At 37.7% G+C, this 23,309-nt stretch overlaps 1 protein-coding gene across 1 annotated transcript; it reads right to left on the bottom strand.

Moving 5' to 3' along the window:
* Positions 1–2,405: 2,405 nt before the first annotated feature.
* On the bottom strand, positions 2,406–18,423 carry LAPTM4A (lysosomal protein transmembrane 4 alpha). Its single transcript, XM_011356589.2, has 7 exons — positions 18,137–18,423; positions 10,728–10,848; positions 7,548–7,624; positions 7,324–7,446; positions 4,681–4,776; positions 4,063–4,161; positions 2,406–3,017 (listed from the first exon to the last, which is right to left on the bottom strand). Exons 1-7 carry the CDS (start codon positions 18,245–18,247, stop codon positions 2,943–2,945), a joined length of 702 nt encoding a protein of 233 aa, XP_011354891.1. The 5' UTR covers positions 18,248–18,423; the 3' UTR covers positions 2,406–2,942.
* Between the last annotated feature and the right edge of the window lie 4,886 nt (positions 18,424–23,309).

Below are 23,309 nucleotides of genomic sequence, written 5' to 3'. Positions count from 1 at the left end.
CATGAGGTATCAGAGTCCTTCTCCAGATGAGAAAACAGATTCGGAGAAGTCGAACTCTAAGTCCTGTCAGGACTCTGATCTGTTTGCAACCCCCAGCATCTTCCCATCCCACTAAGAATTAGGAGACAGTCACAATGACCTACGACGGCCAATTCAGTACCCCCGAGGCCGCCCCCCCCCACTTCCCACTCCCCCTCCCCTCCACTCACTTTACTCCAGCTCTTCTCTGAACACATCGAGCATGCTCCAGCGGGCCCCTCTGCCTGGATGTTCTTCCTTCCTCATCCTTCAGGTCTTACATGTCACCTTCTAAGTGTGGCCTTTCCTGACATCCCTCCCACCCCAATCCTCGTCCCGGTTTCCTTTTTTTCATAGCTCTATCACTAACTTACTAACCATATCATTTATTTTAAATTATGTCTCTCCCTGCTAAAATGAGACCAGGGATTTTCTTCTTTTAATTCTTTCGCCCATCACGGCAGCCCCTACATCTGGAACAAAGTGCATGCTCAAAATATATTGGTTGAGTTTAACTTCCGTTTAAGGTTACACGGCATGTGAACTGAGTATTGAACCTCACACATATGCCTCAAGGTCATGTCCATTACATCAAATGAGGAAATGGAGAACGCATGTTCCAGTGAACTCAATTTTGGGAACAGGGGCCGCATAGGATTCTTGAGTGTTTGACAAGCCTTGGAAAGACTTGGAACTTTATGGAGCTTTTGCAGCCTCATTCATAGTGTTGAAAGTGGAGAAAGTGAAGCAGGAAGGCCAAAACCAGAGTACAGAGTAGTATGGACAAATGGAGAGACAGGTGAGAAGGCTCTACATAGAAGGAAACAGAATAAAAAGATGATAACATGTTTTGAAAGCCAAGAGAATTATGATTAAGGCTATGTAGTTGACCATGTTGAATGATAAAGCCAAAACTGAAGTTAGAAAGGGTGACAGGACTCTGATTTAGGAGGGCTTCAGGATCTCAAGACATTATTGTGGGAATTTCAGAGGGAGGGCCAAACTTGGGGGGTCAGAATGGGAAATTTATGAGCTACCCACGTAAAGTTGCTTCATATTTTAAAAAACAAGACTAAACATTTACACATTTATCTTTCGAAGTTATCTTTCCCTGAATTTTAGAATCAAATATACTAAGGAACCTACTAAAGATCTTCTTTAGAACTAGCAGAAGGGAGAAAAATAACTTAAGGCAATTTTGGTATATTTACCAGAATATTTAACTATTCTGTGACAACACATTTCCCTCTACTGGAAACACGACTCCTTAACTATCACGACTTCCCCCTTCCTTGGAAGAAATCACTGGGATTAACACATGTGACTGTCCTCTATCAAGTCTAAGGCCTGTGTCCTCTGATAGAACATTAACCTGCTTCAAATGAAGTAGTGATTAGAGGTAGTGATAGCCCATCATTTCTGCCCTGGGGGAAAAACAATGCCCATTTGGGCCCACTGAGGTTGGCTGTAGGCAGTGGACAAACTCCTTCGCATCTACTCCTCCCTCAACACTAAAAGGAGCCCCCTGAAGGCAGGGCCCTGATATGTTCAAATGCTGATGTGATCCCACCACTGGCAAAGGGCTAATAAGAGTTTGGTTAATATTTAAATACTGCGTATCTTCAACTGAGAACTACAGAATCAAACCAACAGTAACAGCTAAAAACCTTCCATTTCAGTTTTTATACAGAAACAAAGTGAGACCTAGCCCACAGACGTCATCCCTGATTCTGAAATGTTCTAAAACCAAAACGTATCAGTAAATTATCGTCCACTACCTAAAACCAGGTATACTCCCAGATGCAATTACACCTTTTTTCTGAATATAGTTTACTCTTTATTTTGGTGGTGATGGTGTAACAGCCCTAAAATACAAGCAATTCTAGTCTCCCTTTAAAAGAGTGTAAAACACACCCATGTGTCTATATGGCAGATGTGCGTGATGCCACCACTGCTGCATTCTTAGCAAGATGCAAACTGCAGTATCTTCAGGAGAAAATTTTAGATGTACGGTCTACAGGCTGCAGTTTGCTTCTGCTTTCCCTTTGGTTCCCCTGTGGAAGTCAACTGATACGCCTGAACGTGGATTGTTCTTCGTGAACTCATTACCTAACCAAATGATCTCCACATAAAAACAGCTTCTATACTAACCATATAATTTTTCTATCAAACCATCAATATTAATTTCTGGTCTGTGATTCGAATAATATCTTCCCTACAACTTTAAACAATACTTCTGAGTTACTGCATTAAAGAAATGCTTTCTAATGAAAAGTCTAGCATTGTATTCTCAAAGCATCAAAAACTGGCAACCTGAGTTTTCTGTAATGGAAAATGTTAGGTTTTATCTACAAAAAGGGGTCACAAAACTTTTAAAATGACAACAGTATATTTTAAGAGATTTATTGAAGCATCTTATCACAAAGATGGAAACATACAAATTAGAAACATGCAACCGTCATCTTCCACAGTCAAGTTAAAATGTTATATATTTTTCCTGTTTTCACAGCTGAAAACTTCAGATCTTACACCCAACTCACTCTCCCTGAATATTTAATTCAGCCTTCCTGAATGTATCCAGGGCAGCAAATAACCCAAACACGAACTATTATATAAAGAAAGTGCAGTTAAAAAAGAAAATGTGTAGAGAATACCCCATCCCCACCCCCCAATTAAAGGCAAACAATGGCACTTTGATCTTGCTTAACCTAGATTGTCTTCAAAAACTACTGAACTATAATATTTTTAAAAAACTGACTTTTAATAGATGTCCAAAAAGCTTGTTAGTGTTTGAAAATAAATGCTTAAACAAAGGAAAATGTAGTTTATATCAAACAAGTTTAAAAAGCCCTGTATTGTAGCATTCTGTAAAATAAACAAGACAAAAAGCTGGTATAGGGTTTATTGACAAAGGCAGACCTTCTTCAGGCGGGTATGTAAGGAGGTGGTGGTTCTTTTTCAGGCATCTTCACTGCCATTTCATAGGTTGGCAAAACATACTGAAAAATAAAAATTATATCAGACTTAATTTTCCTTTTAAATCCTCTCTGGAATAATTCAGCCTTCAGATTTTACATTGTATACAGGGATATACAAACCCACAGAGAAGAGTTGAAGAAGCTATCAGCTAAGCAGTTCCTAAGAGGTGTCTGGTAACTTGGAACTGTACATGCAGGTGAGATGTCTGATCCAAGACAGCCAGGGAGGGAGGAAGGGCAGAATTCTGCTTCTGAAGTGACCCCGAGGGACCACCAGGACACCTTGACAGGAAGTATGTGCCACTGCTTCTCCCTGCCCTTCCAGTGTGGCTGATAACGTACCAGTGCTAACTACACCCCAGAGGTTGCAAATCTAGGTTAAGGGTCCCACTGAACCATGCTATAAGAAGCTTCCGACAAGATGCTGGGTCCTGAATTTCATCATAATCTATAGTTAAAGGATCAGGTACTTATGTCATTTCTTCTGGAGTAAAGGGCACATCTATGTAGAACAGTGGCATTCTAACCTAAGTGACTCCAAGAATAACAGGCTCACCATACCTGGGCCACATATATTCCGCATGTTGAAAACCTGGGAAGATAGTACAATAGCACCTAGAAGGCTCCAAGCAGTAAGCCTCCCATACTCATGGGACCCACCGCATTCATCTGCCCCACAGAAACTCAGCTTCCCCTCTGGATCATATAAATGTTTTCTAAAAGCAACACAAGCTTCAAGTGATGGTACCCCCATCCTTAGAAGTTCCAGAAGCTACGAGTCTGCCATGGGTCACACTGCTGCTTTCTGTCTGACTTCTCAAAACGCAACACTCTTGGAGAAAGCACTTATGAATCAAACCTAACGTCACACTGATGAGATGAGCAGTGCAGGGTGTGTTCTCACCTATGTGCCCAGGATCTCAACAGGGAAATGCTCAATCTTGTGCGTTTAAGTTACTCATGCCCTAAACCATGGTCATGGCATTGAAGAGAAAGTCAAGATCCAGGTTCTTGGGAGTAATCAATAATGGCTAGCCAAGTTTTGATATATTAGAAGGTCACTCACCTGTGGAGGTGCTTCAAAGGCAGGGTACACAGCAATCTCTGGTGTGTTTCTGTTGTTGATATATTTATAGCAGTTCCAAACACAGTTGATTAGATAAGCCTAAAAGAATACAAACAAAATTTATATTTGCTAGAACCCAACAGACTACTTGTTCTGAAATCAAGGTGATTTATAGTACTTTCCCTCTCATTTTCTCTATGGAGAAAGGAACTAACATCCATTTGGACCTAGCCCAGGGCAGGCCCTTTCCCTACTTGCTCTCATTTAAATGTCATCAGTTTCATTATCATATTACAGAGAAACAAGTTGAGGTTTCATTTCAGGCCTGATAACCATGTGCTACAGAAGAAATTCTGTTTCTGAACCTTGAGAATTTTAACAGATTTTAAATCCAAATCATGAACCACTTCTCAAAACATGATAATCCTTGCACTTAGGAAGGATTCCAACCACTTTCTGGAAACAAGAAAGAGGATATTCCCTAGAATTTCTCCCTGCTATGTTGTCAGAATCAGCACTGTCACTTACTGTGCACTCTAGGGAGATAGGAAACATGAAGGTTTAGAAGGACAGTGCCACAGTCTAACCAGCCCCTCAAATATTTAGTCAGCAACTTACCTTAAAAATGATGAATAAGGCAAAGAACACAAGAACAATGAACAGGAGGCAGCTGGAGTCCAATGCCAGGAGGTCATCTTTATAGGGAAAATCAGGCTATTAAAAAAAAAAAAAAAAAAGGAATGAAAAGGCAGAGCAGAGAGGATTTTTAAGGCACTGAAAGTATTCCATATGATACTGCAATGATGGATACATATCATGGTACACTTGGCCAAATCCACAGAATGCACAATACTGAGAGTGAACCCTAACACAAACTATGGACTATGGATGATGATGATGATGTGTCAGTGCAGGTTCACAATTGTAACAAACATACCACTGTGGTCTGAGATGCGGATAGTGGGGGAGGTTCTGAGGGTGAAAGGGATTTTAGGGAACTCTCTGTATTTTCCATTCAATTTTGCTGTGAATCTAAAATTGCTCTAAAATATAGAAAGTTTATTAATTGAATACATATAGCCACAGCACTTGCACTTTGTGATAACCTAGAGAGTGTGTTAAGAATACAAACAGAAGGCACCAAAGCCAGAACTGATCTTTCCAATAAACATATAAACAGAACTTAACTCAAAGTATTTTAAGCCTTATCAACATTAATGCATGCTACTTACTGATCACTTAAAATACATTTGTTTGAATATCCAGAATACTCCTAAGAGTCTACACTGAGCTCATCTTGTCTTTACTTTTCACTATTTTATATCTTTCTGGCCTTTAAAAAAAACACTATCTCCTGTACAAGACCCCAAATTTGTCCCTGGGTCACTGAGTCACTAAGTCAGGAGGTGCTGATACTTATCTAAGTTCCATGGGCCATTGAGTTCTACATAAGGAAAACTATTTTCCTAAAAGCCAATCATCTGTCTCAAAGCTTTTTAGAATGGGGCAAAAAGAAGGCATGCTATGTCCCTGGTTACAATGCCAGGCAAGAGTGTATGATTTATTGCAAACATACTATGTTCTACTGAGAAGTATTGGCTATATTTATTCAAATATTTATTTAGCATTTACTGTGTGCAAGGCAATGAGCGAGGTTCAGCAAGAAGGGTATTACATAAGAATAATTTCAGATTTACAAGCTGGCCAACAGAGAAACTATCTTCCAGGAGAAACCACTGAAGTCTGTAAACTTAGTAGTAATAAATTCGTCTTCATGTTTTTCTAAAAAGCTCATCTAATTTTAAACTTATATCTGCTTTTAATAGAAACGTCAACACAAATAATCTCATTTTCATTTAAAAAAAGCACAAAGAAATTCCAAAGGATCAAAAGAAAAGTATCCGCACACCAATCCCAAATCCTAGTAAGTGTTCCCTTGGGACAAAACTGTTAACTTTAAAAGCTTGCATCTATAACTGAAAGGACAAACACACAATGTGACCAGCTCCTGGGGGAATGCTGTAGATTCTATTCAGAAAGATTCCAATTTTTCGTCCACAGAGGACATGATCACAGAGAACTACGCGTAGGAAGCTGCTGACCAGGCCAACAGGCCCTGCCCCACAACTTCCCTCCAGTCTTGTCACATGCTGCTCCCTTCCCTTCCCTTACTCTGAGTGCCAGCCACCATGGTCATCTTTTAGTCCCCTGACTGTACTAGGTTCCCTCCTGCCTCAAAAAAGGTGTCCCTTTTACCTGGAACATTTTCTCTTACATTCCCTATCTTAATTTCTACCTGGAATTAAATCTCACTTCTCAGCCTAGATCTGATACCTGTGTGATACCCACTCACACAGCAGCCTACACTTCTCCTTCCCAGCCTGCCCTTCTAGTGTGGCTGATAACGTACCAGTGCTAACTACATAAGAACATCATAATTTTAAATCAAAAGTTGTCAATTTTCTGATTCTTTCATTAGAAAGTAGGTTCTACTGCTGTATCCCTAGAGTGCCTTGCACATAAGGAGCAATCGACACATGTTTTTTGAATGAACAATAAATTCTGTGATATGCAAAATGGATTACACAGGAAATCCGAAAGTTGGGTGATAATTTCTAAAAGATAGCACTTTTTAAATACACTTTCATGTATCTGGACCCTACCCGTCTCCTTCCAGACCTTACTCCAGCCCAGAGAATTCCATGCCCCGCCATCATACAGCTTTTAATCTAAGCTCCTCATCTACCGCTGTCCAGCGACAGTGCTAGTTCATTATCAGATAACATCTCCGTGTCTTAACTCCCCAAATACATGGTTTGCTCCTTGAAGAGAGGAAAGTTATCTTTATATCTACACCATTCACCCACAGTTTGCCTATAACGGAGTGAAGAATATAGTAGACACTCAAATATATGCTACTGATGCCTTCAAAGACAAAAGCTAAAACTTTAATGAGTGCCAAATACAGTCAAATCATTACACTTTTAGTATACTCAAAACAAAAGTTGAACTACTCCTTAAATTCCATAATATCCATCTTTAGGAACTTTTTTAAATATTGGATTATCCAAATGGTATGGTAAGAAGACATTCTATTTTCATCTTACTGGTTTCAACATGGTAGTAATGATATCACTTTAGAACAATTTAAAAAATAAATAGGGTAGGTTAAAACAAAAATACCTAAAGCTGACTCAGAATTTCAATTTAAATATTTTACTTAAAATGGAAAAAAATAGTTTCGTTAGCATAAACACTTACTAATTGATCCAGATATTCTTTGATTCTTGGCAAATAAGTGAGAGAACTGATAGCAACCAGGCAACTGAGAACGAAGTCAAAAAGGCGGTAACAGAAGAATGGAATAAGCCAACCCACTTGATACTGCAGGAAAAAACAACACCATGTCACATCACATACATGGAATTACTAAGTACTACTCAGTAAAGATCGAACTCCAAAAGTCGAAAACATAGGATACTTACAGAAATTGCTCCATATACCAGCATTGAACTGATTATAAACATAAGAACAGAGACGGCAAAAAGAACGCAGGCATTATCTAAGAGAAAAAAAACACACACACACACACAAATCTGGTTAAGCTACATATATAAAAACAACAAAACTCTTCATGACAAAATAGTTTTTTAAAGCTAGCTTCAAAACATCTAAGTATTTTCAAGATTGGCTATGAAAAAAATCTAAAGCCAAGAGGGTAAAAAGAAAAATGTGCCTCAACATTAAGTAAAGCAGCTTAAGAAATTCACGCCTTCATTTTTCTCGTTACACAGCTACAACTCACTGACGCTTGTTTAGTATGGCCCATGAACCAGGTACTCTGCTAGGGAGACAGATCCCTGCCCAGAGTCTAAGAGTCTGAAGATGTGCAAATAGATCATTACAATCCAATGTGGCAAGTGCTACAACAGAAGCAGAAACAATGAGCTTGGCCTGGAGAATCAGGAAAAAAAACAGAAAAGAAATAACACAAGTTGGGTCTTATGAGATGAGCAGGGTTCATCTGGAGGGAAAGGCTAGTATTTACTAGTAAACACAGAATGCTATAGATGTCCCCTCTTGCCTTAGATAAAATTGATAATCTGAAATTCAAGGTTCCCCATGAATTCCCTCTCCCCCATCCCAATGGCCAAACTCACTGCTCTGCATTCCTTCACCTTGGCTTCTCTGCTGTACACAGATCTATTTTCTTCTTTGTTCTTCAACTCATTCTCAGAGGTTATTCCATTTCTCTACTTTAATCCATGTTCCCTAATTTTCTCACAAAACACACAAGTCATCTCAAACAATATTAAACCACACTTGACTAGCTGAGATTCTTAGCACAACTCTGAAGTTGATTCTGAAACTCCAGATCGATATTAAGAACCTGAAGGGCACTAGTAATAATGAATGATTAGAATAATTGCTGAAAATTCACACTATTGGATAAATGTTATATATCATCTTGTCACTTAGCAGTACAAACATCATCAATATTTGGCACTCAATTAAGAATAGCCCTCTTTAACTTTTCCTAGAGGATACAGGATAGCTAAATATTAAGGACTTAAAGGAGTTCCCCCTTGCAGCATACAAAATGGCACGTAGGAAAAATTTCAGTAAAAAAATTAAACAAGATAGGTACTATCAAACTTGGAAGAAAACTTTATAACTCAAACAATTAGATTTTAAGAATCTGCTATAGAAGACTACACACGTTTCTATTTCTTAAAATATTGAAATAATTAAAGTGAAGTTCAAGGTCTTCTACTGGAGCAAGAAATAGCAAAATGGGGACAAATCAGATGGCAGGTGGGAAATATATACAATACCTGGAACAACAAATACTCCAGTATTTGTGAACCAATAAGGCAAACAAAATACAAAGGCTAGATGCCCAGATATGAACCTCAGGTTTCCACCCACCAACACATTCAGAAGCACCCTGTAACGGGTCTCCAAGTGCTCACCCATTCCCAAGCTGAGTATAAATAAGGGTAAATTCACATTTGAAAAACAGCTTGCATATGTTACAAAAGTATTTCACATATATTGAGTGTCATATCGTGTTTAGCTGATTAAAAATAACTAACCACAAACCTCATTCTTTAAATTAGGGCGAAGAAATTAACTTGCCATTTTAACACTGGGTCTGTGGGAAAGTCGAATTTCAACTTCCAAAAAAATACAAACAACTACATGACCAAGAACTAGGTATTTTTTATATTCTCTCGACAAGTGCTTTTGTAGAGTTACAATCAACAAAAATTGATAATGACTCCAATTAATTCTCTTGAAGCAATCACAATACTCATGCAACATGCAATAAACTTGTGACTTCATCCCTGTTGCTCCAGCCAAGGCCTAGAGCCAGCTGTACAGATCTACAAGAATCTCAATAATCCTAAATATTTCTCTATACCTCAATTTTAAGAGAAACAAATATGACAAGGGAAAATGCTGACATTAGCAGGTTCAATAATATTTTATACCCTAAGGTAAAATTTTATAAATACCAAAACGGTCATTAGAAACTAAAGTTTTATTCATTGTTCTATTTTAGTTTTTAAATAAAAACAAACTAGTCAGAAAAAAAAAAAAATCCCAGAAGGAATGTTTCTAATATGTTCTTGGTATTTCTTTTATCACATTTGACAACAAAATTAAAGTATTATACTGTCTTTGAAAAGAAAAGAGGCTCATTAAAAAGAGCACTTTAGAAAACACAGTATAAACAATTGTTAGTGTTTTCATATAATTAATAACAGATGGCCACAAAACTCTACCTGGCTCCTAGAAACAGAGGAGTCTTGTGGACAATGAACCATCTGAATTAACAATCAAGTTTTTTTTAAAACAACTTTATAAATGGATCACAGCAGGTCATAAATGTAATGAAGCAAAGAATTCTATATGAATCTAAAAATAAAATCCTATATTATAAACATAATATATACATGTGAACTTGAAACATTATTTTAAAGCAAAATTTTTAATAAATAAATATATAAATTGTCCACACTGCAAAGTCTGAGGTATAATTTTCTGTTTAGATAATAAATTTCTAACATAATTTATAATAATGTAAAACTTTAACTAGAATTTTTCTGCAACTGCATGTTAGAGGAAGATAAATAATAAAAATACTCCTATTAGGGAATAAATAGGTTTAAAAAGGCAATTTCCATGAATGTCCTAGGGTTACTCTATTTTTGACTCTAATGTCAAGTATTTTATCATCTAAACAAGAGAAACACATTTAGAATTGTGGCCCTGAGCAAAAGATATCACCAAATATTCAAATAATCATTTTGTATTTTACTGTACATCTACTTGTTCCATGAGCACGTCTCCCATTCTCTACCACACCTGTCAGCTGACCCTCGAATGCCCACAGTCCTTTTGTGATTCCTTCTTCCCCTCTTATCTCCACAGTACCCAAAAGGAGTCAAAGAACACAATACCAATTTCTCAAAAGTCTTCTAGTCATCCATTACATTTCCTGGCTAGAAATGCTCAATTATAATCCTGAGTAGCTTTGAAAAACGCACAAAAACACTTATCTATCTCAGCAAGTAGAATAACTTAAACATAATTTAATTAATCCTCTTCTAAAGAACAAGTGTGTATAGATTAGGAAATATTTTCAACTAAAAACATACCAGCCATTCTCTCAGACGAATAGTAATTGCCAATGACTTCATACTGAATGTTGACGGCAGGCACTGAGTTTGGATGTGTTACCTCTACAGTCAGCAAAATTGCCATCAACAGGTTTACCACCTGTGAAAGATAATATTTTATCAATTATATTATTAATCAGGAAGTAGTCTTCAGCAATCTTTAGATGTCTTCCCATATTTAAAACTTTTACTTGAAAAAAAGACATAAAATAGACTATCTGTGTAATAAAATACACAATACCACTATAAATATTTTATAAAGTATAAACATAATCCTTTCATAGAAAAGATGATTGATTCAATACAATAAAACAGCGCAACATTGAAACATAAGGGATCATTACAAAATGTTCATGTTCAGAATCACATATTTATATTCCAAACTCAGAATTTCTGGGTTAGAAGAAGCTAGTTCATTCGATATTCTTATCCATCAGATAAAATATCCGTTGGATAAACATACAATGATCCATCACATAAACCCAAAACTCCTCCACAGTATTTCCTACCCAGAGATACAGAACTATTTCCTCTTGACTGAATACTTGAAAGACTAGAATACTTTAAAGACTTTCCCAGATTTTGACTGTGTCACTTGACTTTCACCTACTGGTCTTAACTCTACTTTTGAGATAATCTGCTCACCTTTCTGAGTAACTGCTCCTCTAACGCCTAAGGGCAGCCGACATGTGCCACCAAATACTGTCTTTTCTAGAATAAACATTCAGGTACGTAAACCATCTCTCTCGCTGGCACATTGTCTAGTCATCTCATTAGTTCCTCTTCGCTCTCCTCTACACTCAGGCTCCCGTTGGCTGGACATACTATTAAAGTGAGTGAGCTAAGACTGGCCTGGAGAAAACATACTGGGATCTCAGTTCCTACAACCTAGCTAACAAATTTCAATTAATGCAGCCTGAAATTGCACTAGATTCGTAAAATTTTTTGAGTGTCACACGAGAGTAACTCCCTGAAGTCCCTAATTCTTTTTCACACTCCATCCTGCTAAGCCACCACCTGTACCAGTACAGTTACAATCAGAGGCCCCAGCATACACCCTCATATTTTTGCAACAGAATTTCATCATACTTTCTTGCCTGTCAAGATTTTTCTAGATCTAGGTTCTGACACCCTACAGATGTCCTATCTTTCTCAGCTTCCCATATTCGAAAATATAATTAGTAATCGGTATACAATCAATATGTCCTCTAAGTCACTAGCAAGAGAACAGGGTGGACAGCAAAGCTGCCAGAGGCTGTCCATGTCCAGTTATCAACAACCTTTAAATAAAATTCTTTATCTGATGGAGAGGAACATCTTGAGACTCTGTCCAACACCTTGCCTAAATCCCATAACATCTAGTGAACTGTTCTAGTCTAAGAGGGTTGTGACTCCATTTCAAAAGGACATAATAATGCCTCTATTGGTTAGTGAATCCCTGGAGTACCCCAGAAAGCACTACTTCCTTTTAGTGCTCAAAACAGTCCTGTTAATGATTCAAGAAAGAAACCTCACCTAGGACTGGAGTTAGGCTTCCTTATCTAAGTTCACAGAATCTGTTCTCCTCCCCTTTTTGAAAATCTGAACATTTGATATGTTCAAGAGAGGTCGGAGCCTTATCAATAGTATTTTAAACAAAGTCTATTATGTAGCTCTTTCCTGTCCACCCTGAATGATAAATAACACAGTTTATCAGGGCTTAAACTTTCCTAGAGGTGTTTATCAGTTGAAGGCATTAGCCATTCTCTAAGACAAACAGCCCAAGTTTTATCTTTAAATAAGGCTGGGTGATCTAAACAATGTCACAATATCAAATTCATAATCAACTAATATGTGACGATATATTATATACCAAGTATATGTATACATATTACTTCACTTATGTACTTAAGTGAAATAAATATTACTAAAGCCCATTTGCAGATGGGGAAACTAAGGTTCAGAAAAGCAAAATAACTTGTGTAAGCGGACAGAGGATAGAGCTAGGATATACAGACTTGGCTCTTTTTAAGACATCCTGCTTCTTAGCACTAAATGATTACTTATATATCCTTTCCTAAGCATCTTCTGTTTTGAGGTCTTTCCGAAAGAAACCATTATCTAAGGCTGTAAAATATTTATACTTTACTCTCTAAATAAAGTTTAGTTACATGCCTTTTTCCTTGCACTGCTCTAAGGCAAGGCCTTACAAGGAAAATCATTTTGACTGTCCATTTTCACTGCGATGGGTGTGACCAGTATATGTAATGTACGAGTATGAGTTAACAGGATTACGAGAATTATTGAATAATCATATATATCTACTGAAACGTTATATATTGTTTAAGGAAATAAGCTTGAAATCAATTCGGCAACCTCTTTGCTAAACATAATATGGCCAGAATTAAAAAGCTGTGAACAGAAAAACATTCTCAAGAAAAATATGCAAACTCAATTATCAAATGAAGGAAATGACAGACCCAAAATAATTTAATTTTCCCTAATTAAACATTTTTATCACATGTAGGATTTATAAAAATCTTTCTTCTCTTCGACAGGTAAGTCAGAATCATCCACTATTATCTTCTAGTATTAGTAATACCTCAAATTTCACGTTGAGTCATATCCCTGAACACTAAACAAATCATAGGTCTAATCAAAAGGACGAAGAAAAGGTAAAATAAATTTCAGTGCTATTCATTAAAAGCTCGCACAATTTTACAAATCTGCAGAATTATACTCCATTAAGTCATATTTCATTAGAACCTCAACTTACATTTTAAAGTACTAATCTGGAAAACCTATACTTGAAATCTTAAAAGATTCACTACTGCACTGTATTTGAGCTTGTGTTCAAATATAGGCCCTGTGCTATGCACTTTTGATTACACTTGATATTTCTAATAAGTTCCACGTAGCATTTTTCAAAAAAACACATAAAATTAACCATAGTCTTACAATATAAAATTTCTCTGAAAATAGCAACTATGTAAAATTCCAGAATAATTTATTCTCAATTCATTTTTCCTTTTATTGTACTTAAGAAAGCTAAAAATGTATTTAAAATACTAATTAACGAAACATAGAAATAAGGAATAGTGCAAAAAAATACAGCAACTACGTAAATATGTTAACAGCCTGGGCAATGGCCACATCACTCAATGTGGGAATGGTACTGTAAATTTAATGGGTCAAATTGTATAGTTTATTATTTTTGAAAGTTTTTTCCATACCTTATATTAGTAAACAAACAACAAAAGCCGGATGTGTTAGATTTCACTTATTACAAAGAAAACAGTATCAGATCCATGGAATCACTCAGCCGTTCTCATTTCATTGCCATGCCCATTCTAGAAGATTCTTTTGTGGACTGGGTTTTGGTTTTTAATTATTACTCTCTAGTTTTCCCACAGCATATTTTGCCCCAATCCAGTATCTGCTGAGACTATAATTAAAACGATGTGTTTGACTCAGGGCATCCTGATGAGGTTGTCACAGGCAGAGAGGGGGATCCACAGGGAGTCAGTGTACAACTCCAAGTCAGCAACTGTCCTAAGATAAAGATCAAAACCGACTATCTTTAAAATTTTAAGTACAAAACTTGTTATAATAAACGTAAATGGTTTTTGTTGTTTGTCCTTACGCAGTTACAAGTGAGTTACTCCCACCTTTTTTGGGGAGGAAACAATTCATTTAACAAATGTCTAATGAATATTTCAAATGTTCAAATTAGTAAGTTAGCTAATATACACATCTTATTGAGTAAGACATACACATCTTATTGAGAAAGACATATCAACTTCCTCCCCCAAGGAGGACATCTTGTGTGGGGAGAAAAATAAAAGATAATTACACTAATGTATAATAAATACTACTTAAATGTACATATAAGAGGTGTGTAAAAACTTTTTCCAGGTACACAGTGAGGAAACCAGATCCCTCTGGCTGGAAAGCAAGGAAACATTTGATCTAACCATTAAAAAATTAACTAGAACTCGCAAAATGTTAATGGCTAAAGCTGGGTGATGTGTAAATGGGAGATTTTTATGCTATTTTTGTATATTTAAATTTTTCCTTAATAAATTTTTTTTAAAAGTTTATCAATTAATCTAGGGGGAGACAACATTTCATGGCATATGCAAAGGCACTGAGGCCCAGAACAAACTTTGAAATATAAACAAACTATTCTTATTTAAAGGGGTTAGGGGTGAGGGCTGGAATGCAATATGACCTGAGGAAACCTATCTTCACTCTCCTCCCAGCTACATAACTTTAGATTGTTTATGGTTGGAATGCTCATGAAAAATTAGCCATATAGTAAATCTTTCCAAGACCTAAATTATTTCAAATGCTCAAAATGTGTCCTTGTACAGCATTAACCATGGAGGATACTTCCTACAGAATTTTAAGCCCATTTTCAATCATTCAATTAGCATTACATGGTAAACATACCACATAAGAAATTATTGTTTAAAATCACTTAGCTTCAAATTCCTTAATAAATAACAGTGAAAAAAATTTTAGGAATATCAGAATTTAAAGCAGAGCTCATTCTGAAATTTCATATATTACTTAACCAAGGTATTAAGAGAGGCATGCGTCATTCAAATCTGAAATGCCAAAGGCTAACACTTCTAGGGCTGGTGCATATAACTGGTTCTAGCTTCTCTATGTCCTACTGTACTATTCAATACCATACAATTAATACTTTAGTATACAGTGTTACACTCTCTTTAACACTAGACGGGTTCACTAGACTGGTAGAAGCAGTTGCTGGAAGGCAATGACAGTGTATCAGATACAAAGTCACTGATAGGGTGTCTGGGCCCCACAGGTGGGAGGGCTGCATCTCCAGGTTCCAAATATATACAGAGGCAATCTAAAGAGAATCATCTTGACAAGGTAGTTGGAGAGGGAAGTAACATTCTACTTCACTCACTCCCATATTATTCCCCAGTCTTTGTAAAGAAGCTTCTAACAACAAAATGCAATTTGGACAAATACACTTTGTTAGTATCAGCAAAACCAATGGCCCTTCCCAGTCTTTAATCTGATTAGAATCTGATACTATGATCATCTTCTCCCTCCTTAATGTACTGTAAGTTTTATCTTTGTATCTGTGCTCCCAAGTTCTTTGTAATACCATAAGTATCTTAAAAGACAGATGCCATGTTCAAGCCAAGAAACACCTGAGAGCCCCTATGTAGCAGGTTAATAAAAATATAAAAGATGAATGACAAATGGTCCCTGAAATTTCTTTTTATATGCCCACCACTGCCTTTTCCATCGTAGATGATCAATAATCTCTTAAATTTAAGATTAATTGATCTAAGCAGCTTATAATGTTCTACTAGCCAGAAAAGTCCAAGCAAAGTAAGAACAGCTATGGCTAAAGCATGGGAAATGGGAGATATGCAGAAATGTTTCCACGTCAAGTGCTTCCAGGGGTGGGGGGAAGACAGTTTTAACAACCTCACTCCTTATTCTGGGGAACAAACACACTTAGTAAAGTCTTTCTCCCTGAATTCTGAGTTTTGCTGTTTATAACTCCCTTTTTCCTGCTATTCCTTTCATTTTTATGAGCTGAGCCCAAAGCATACAAAAAAAATCTGCCTTGGAAAGAAAAACAGCCAATTACATTCAGATGGTTGAAATTGGGATGGTGGTTATTTCTTCTTGAGGAGGAGTTAGAAATCCTTTGTTCTGTGACTTGCGGGAAAGATCTGAGAAGAAACAGGAAGACTGGATTTGCAGGCAAGAGTCCCAAGCTACTAGACTCTCATTGCCAGTTAAGTAGGAGGGAGAAGGTCATCTTCTAGGGGAAGAGGAAGGCAGGGTTGTGTAAGAGGCTTGAGGACTCTAGAGATTTCAATTATTCCTTTAGGGGAACGAAGGCAGAACTAAAAACAAAAGAAATTCAAGACCCATGCCCTTAACAAAATGGATTAGAAATAAAAGAAAATTAGAAATATAACACTGCTAATTGCCATTAACTGATCGATGTCCAATATTATGAATCAATTAAAATATAGAACAAAAGGGAGTCTTTTCCAGGATATGTGATATACTGATAAGATGATGTTTCTGAATATAAATACAGGAAATATTAAACCTAGAAACAAGCAAATAAGCCTACACATTCGAGTTTTGTAGTTTTTAATGTACACTAATGAAGTATGGCTGTAAAAAACAGGGTGGCTAGGAATAATGCAGAGGTCAGGTAGTCTCCTGAGGGTGGGCTATGAAACACTATCTGAAGATGATTCTCATCTGGTGTTTGTCCAAATGGTAACGATTTCAAGGCACTGGGTAGGGAAGTAAAGAGAACTGAGAAAGGCAAAAAGAATATGTGATAAAATAAATGTGATAAAGCTCTTCCCTTTTTCACCTAAGTTATCAGAACTGCACAGTAACACTAATGCCACAATTTCCCTCACCGCCACCAAAAAAATTCAGTCATTAGCAAAAGTAGCCAAGTCGACAATATAAGAAGTTTGTCAAAAGTTATCATAACCTAAAACTACCTAAACAGAACCACATATCTAGAAGTCACAAATTAGCTTCAAAGTGTACGGATACTGGAGATAATGGTAGTGAACCGTCGATGAATAACTGCCAATTTGGTTATGACAGAATGACATAGGTCTTGAAATCCAGGGAATGCTAGCGTACGTGGCCAGAAGAAGGGGAAAAAAGGAACGGGTCTGACATGAAAGACGTCTAATGTGCAAGCAGTAGATGCATCAGGAATAAGCACATCGAGTGTAAATCCTGACAAATGGTATTGCCTCCAAGAGGATGTCTACACTCACGAGAGGCCTTCCTGCCTACATCATAAACACATTGTAACAAACAAGGTCCAGGAACCACACAAACTGCGTTGCAAAGTGGACCTTTTGCTTTCCCTTCGGGAAAGATTATGTTTAAACTAGACTACAATTATCAAGGTCCGTTCCTAATTGTTTCGTTACACAAAAAAAAAACTCCAGGGAGCAGGAAAGCCGGGGTGGGGGATAAAATCTTTCAGATCACATTAAGTACAAAAAAGAGCCTAAACCTGGTAATTTCCAGAACTCTCCACCAAAACCTAACACCCTCATCCTCCACCCCCGCCCACTACGCCTCAGCTTTCCCAACCCCATTCCCACCTACCCTTTTCTCTTATTTCTTACCAAGGAACCATCTCCCCATTCTCATCCACCCTCACTTCGAGTCCTGGACAGTCTCCTCCCTCAAAGTTAGAGCACCCTAAAAAGCAGCTCCCCTACGCCTTCCCGCCCCACCCAACACCCCGTTTTCAGTCCCACCCCTGCCAGTGAACACTCCCTTTCAGACTGGGCTCCCTCACCTCCTGCTCATGCGCATTTTCCCTAGGGCCCTACCCTCCTGCCCCGCCGGCCCGCCCTTACCATGTACCAGGTCCCCAAGATAATCGTCCCGGTGCGGACATGGCAACAGCCGCAGCACCGGGTGCTGTAGAACCGGTCGCTGCGGCTCCGCTTGAAAGTCATGGACACCATTGGGAATCTCGCGGGCCTTATTCTTGGCCGGGACCCTCACAAAAGCTTTTCGCCCCGCGGTTGAACCCAGATAGCTCTGTCACTGTGTCCAAAACCAAACGACGAGTCCTCAAGCCCGCCCCAGCCCGAGCCTCAGCCAGCTTCTTGGCACCTGCGCACTGAACGCCGAGCTCCGCTCTCGCGGGACCTCGGTTTCCCTCTTTCTCCACCTTCCCTGCACACAGGCCAATGGAAGAGCGGAAAGCTGGGGCGGATTCCGCCCCTGATTGGGAAAACTCGGAGATTGACAAGAAGTTATGCCCAATCAAAAGTGCAACTCGCCTCAGTGCTACTGAATCCCCGCCTCTTAAGTGAGGGCAAGGGCTGGCCTAGAGGCCTGGGGTAGTCTGGGTTGGGGGTAGCCTGGCAGGTCACCATCCCCCCCAGATGCGAGCGGCAAGAAGACAGGCGTTTAGTGTGAAAAGGGAGAGACGGGATGGGTAGATGACAGAAAGCAGTCACGAAGGACTTTTCTGAGTGACATCTTTGCCACGTACTGCTTCAGAGGTGCCAAGAGCCTGCTGCTGCTCACGTGACCTCTGCGCGCAGCTCGATTATTAGGCTGGCTGGGGCGGTGCCCGCGGGAAAGGGGGCGGGGCTAATTCCCACCCAGGGCCTATCCTCGCTGCTGTGGCGGAAATTGATTTCCTGGAGGGGTAAAAGATTAGGTTTCCTTTGTCCCTCACCCCGAATCCTCCTTGGTGGGAACAAAGAAATACCGTTCAACCTTGCCAAAGGCAACTAAAAGACAAGAGGATTGAGGAAAATGCAAACAAGACAAAGCGAGAGAACTATTTAGGTGCTGGGTTTTTCCAAGTAATCAGAGTGATTTTTCTAGGGAAAATTTGGAAAACACATCGAAATGGACTGAGAGATTACTGGGTGTCTTCAATGAAAAACCAGCCATAGTCTGGCACACCTTCCGGGTATTCTGATTCTATGAGGACTTTCCATCTTCGTGGAGCTCTCTACAGCTCTGTATTGTAGCTAACATGGCAAACTTTTGTCCATTGAACTTCACATTGAATTTTCCCCCTCCTTAGAAAAAACCATTTTGCATCTATTTGTAAATTCATTTCCTATTTCCGATTCAATAATTTAAGTGGGTACTTTAAATTCTTTAAACGGTCTAACATGGTACTGGTACCCCCATTAATTAATGAGTAAATAAAACCTTTGACACATTCCTTTTGTATTTGTATGAGATTTATAACTTACTTTTTTAAAAAATATATATTGCCGACTTAAGAAACGTCCAAACTTGTAAAGAATTTTTGTAAGATTTTATTTAAGCCAAACTGGAAACAATTGCTGGGAAGCAAGATTGCAAATGCTCCCAGGAGTAGAGAGTGACAGTTTTACACTTTCTTTTGTGTTTTTGAAATTAAGGAGGGAATGTAAGAAAGATCACACGAAGGTGGGAGAAAGGCCAGGATTGGATTAAAGGCTAGTTAAGACAATGTGTTCTGACAGTGGTTATGTTTATTTCAGTTATGGTAACCTAGATGCTCAAAAACAATAGACGGGGTTTGCTTAAGGCAAAGAGAAATCTTTTTCTAAAAAGTTAAATGCCTGGGGAGGGACTGGACTACTCCCAATGACTGGCTCAGTAAGGAATTTATGATCAGATCACCTGTGAGGTTACTTTCCATTGAACCCCTTTTTTGCCCACAATATAGTTTAACTCTTTTGGAAAGTTCCTACACTTTTAGGGAATAGAAAGGCCTTCCTCTCTGCCAAGTATATATTCTTCTATGGAGAGACCACAGGGAATTCAGAGTAAAGGTTATTGTATTGGCTGGCTTCAATGAGCACTGCCTGAAATTATATATTGACTTGTTGATTATTTTTCTCACCCACTAAGTGTAAATTCTGGAAGAGTGCAGACTTTGTTTACTTCTGCGACACTGAAAGAATTGTCTGTGGATAATTATCCTAGTTTGGATGATACTTCCAAATTACCTGGTAGGCCATAATTAAGCCGAACTACACTAAAGAATGGAGTGGTGTAGTAGCAGTTTAACTCATAATGTATTAGGATATTTCTCCACTTATTAGGGAGTAGACTATAATAAACTCTCTCCCACCCAATTACTTAGCCCATACTGTGTTCTATGCCCAGATCTAATCATTTTGTTTATTTTAAATCATTTCATCCTTAAAAGAACTCTATAAGGCAGGTACTTCTGTATTATTTAACTCCACAGAGAAGTTAAATCACATGCACAATCTTAGAAGGCCAGTAAGTGTCAGAAATGAGATTAAAAACTACCAGGCAAGTGGTTTCCAAACTTTGCTGCACATTGTAATCACCTGAGAATGTTTAAAAACCGATACCTCGCTACTACCCTCAGACATTCTGATTTAGTTGTTATGGAGTAAAACCTGGTCATCAGAATGTTTTAAAGCTCTTCAGGTGATTTTCATGTGCAGCACTGTTATTCTGTCTTGATATAAAAGTTGGCAGACAAAAATAAATACAATGAAATTAAATTAAAAAATAAAAGAATAGAGAGATGAGATAGAGGAAAGTTATCTGGCTTCTCTGAAAGCCCAAGTCAATCCATATTCTAAATCAGGTATATTTAATATGGCATCAAATCAGCTCTTAAGGTTGGCTTTCCCTGTACTAACACATTCCCAGGAAAGGGACCAGAGGATTGTGGCTAACGAGAAAATATATGATTGTGGAGTTTTGTCTGGATAATGTTTATCTAACATGCACACCATTTTTTGAAGAAAACAATTTAAGGTACTATTAGGAAACAGTTTGTCTTTTTGTTGGGGGACAGTATTGGGGTGAGTCTGAAGCTCTTCGAGTAGCGTAGTTTAACCTACTTTTCTCTTTTAAATAATGGCTTAGTCTCACATTAGTTTAGCAAATTTTTATTGAGGATCTACTATATACCATGTGATGGGGATACCAAAATGAACAAGACAGACTTATGTCATCCCTTGTAGTTTGTATAGCCTAGAGGAGAAAAACTAATAAGCCATTATGGTAAAGATGATAGATGCTATCACCGGGTAATAAAATGTGTTATGGGAACACAGAACAAGAATACCTAACCTATCGGAATAGGATTCCTGAAGGAAGTGACACCTAAGCTGATAGAAGGAAACTAGGCTGGTGACAGAGAAAGGGTAAGCTGAGGCAGAGGGAATAATATGGAAAAAGTGTAGTAGAAAGGGAGGGCACGGTGGGGGGTGTTTGTGTGGCAGAAATGGTGCCTGCCCTGCTGGGGACTACATTTCCTAGCATCCCTTCTCCAGCATCCCTTATATCAGGGTGGCTGGAGGAATAATCATTACTAATTAAATGTGGGCAGAAATGACAGGTATCACAACTGGGTCAGGGTTTTCAAGATTTCAGAACTGAACTATCTGCTTTTTGCACAGAGCACCGTTTTTATTTGAACAGCTGATCGGCAAATATTAATATTCAGGCATGCGTATTTGGTGTTCGGTTTCTTGAAAACAAATGAAGTAGGCCTATCCTAACTGGAATATTTGTTGCCAATGATAAAATTAGAGCTTTCAAAGAAAAAAACTAGAGAAAAATTGTATCCACCACCGTGAGCTTGATAGTAATAGAGGGTTTTTTTGATGAGAATGGAAATGAAATAAACTGATATTTTTTATGTTGTATAATGTTGTCAACATTTGAATAGCTGTATAACTCTGTGAACCAACATTTCCAAGGTAACCAATGCATACTGTTACAAATCATGCACAGTAAAAGAGCCAGTCAAAATACAAAGTAGACCAATAATTTTTAATGTAATAGTATGAAAAGCTCATTGATATGTTTTCATTTTCTACATTGTAACTGACCTTTAAAGAATTACCACTTGCTAAATTTTAGAGTAAAATCGAATAGCCACAAGTATCTAAAAGGGCTATTAAAATTCTCCTTTATCCAACTACATGTCCTCTGTGTGACTAAATTATCTCTGTATATTTCAACCAAAGAACACATCACAACAGAAGTAGATGTGGGAATCCAGCTACTTCTGTCCAGCCAAACATTAAAGAGATTTTCAAAACAAAACAATGCCACTCTTCTCACTTTCTTAAATTTTATAAAATACCATTATTTTTCATAAAATTATGTTGTCTATGTTAATATGTAATGGATTTATTATTGTTAGTTTAAAATCAGTTTATAAATATTTTTAAATTACGTCCATTTTAATTTCTAATATGATAACTATCATTAGCTATAACCCAGATAAACAAAAGCTCTTTGATATCCTCTATAATTTTTAAGAGTGTAAAGGCTTCTAAGACTGAAAAGTTTGAGAACCACTAAACTAAGCCTTCTAACCACCACAATGGACAATGTTTACTGATATTTGAAATGGAGACTTGGGGGTACCAAGAGCTGCTATCACCAAATTTTTTCAACAGAAGAGGAAAGTGGATTTAGGATTTTCAAGATTCTTAATATTGTGGGTTTATAGAATTCTCACATTAACTTCAGTTTGGATTATTGGCTAATCAATGTTTGCTTCAGACAAAAAGCTTCCTGTCTGTTTCTTTACCTGTAAAATGGAAATAAGATTTGCTTCCTAATGAAGCTTTAATTTCTTGACTCTGATGAAAGCGGAAGGTAATCATGCCTTGAAATATTTCTGCCATAATTTAATTATTCATCTCCAGTCCCTGAAGGTATTTCTTGTCTGCTAATACTGGTAATTATCTCCTTCAGTCAAATTAAATACGTAGTTTTTATTTTTAATTGCTCCAAGGTATTGGGAGGAGTAATTGGTGTTGCCCAAGTACCCTGAAGATAAAAAGCACTACATAATTATCACCATGGGAAAATTACTTTCCATGCACTTGGCTGAAATCACTACTTGAGCTGGGGAATTAAATTTTAACCTTAAGGACTTCTGGTATGAACGTGGTGACATAGGTTTAGCATCTTTCTGTTTCTTTTCCTTTAAATCATACAAAAGCATCAAGATAAAAGACAAATCAGTGAACCTGATATTTAGCAAAACTGGGAGCAGATATCCAC

Source organism: Pteropus vampyrus, unplaced genomic scaffold, assembly GCF_000151845.1.
Source record: "Pteropus vampyrus isolate Shadow unplaced genomic scaffold, Pvam_2.0 Scaffold28, whole genome shotgun sequence".
Lineage (NCBI taxonomy): Eukaryota > Metazoa > Chordata > Mammalia > Chiroptera > Pteropodidae > Pteropus > Pteropus vampyrus.
The sequence above is the reverse complement of the archived record's forward strand: the minus strand, read 5'-3'. Positions and strand labels throughout refer to the sequence as shown.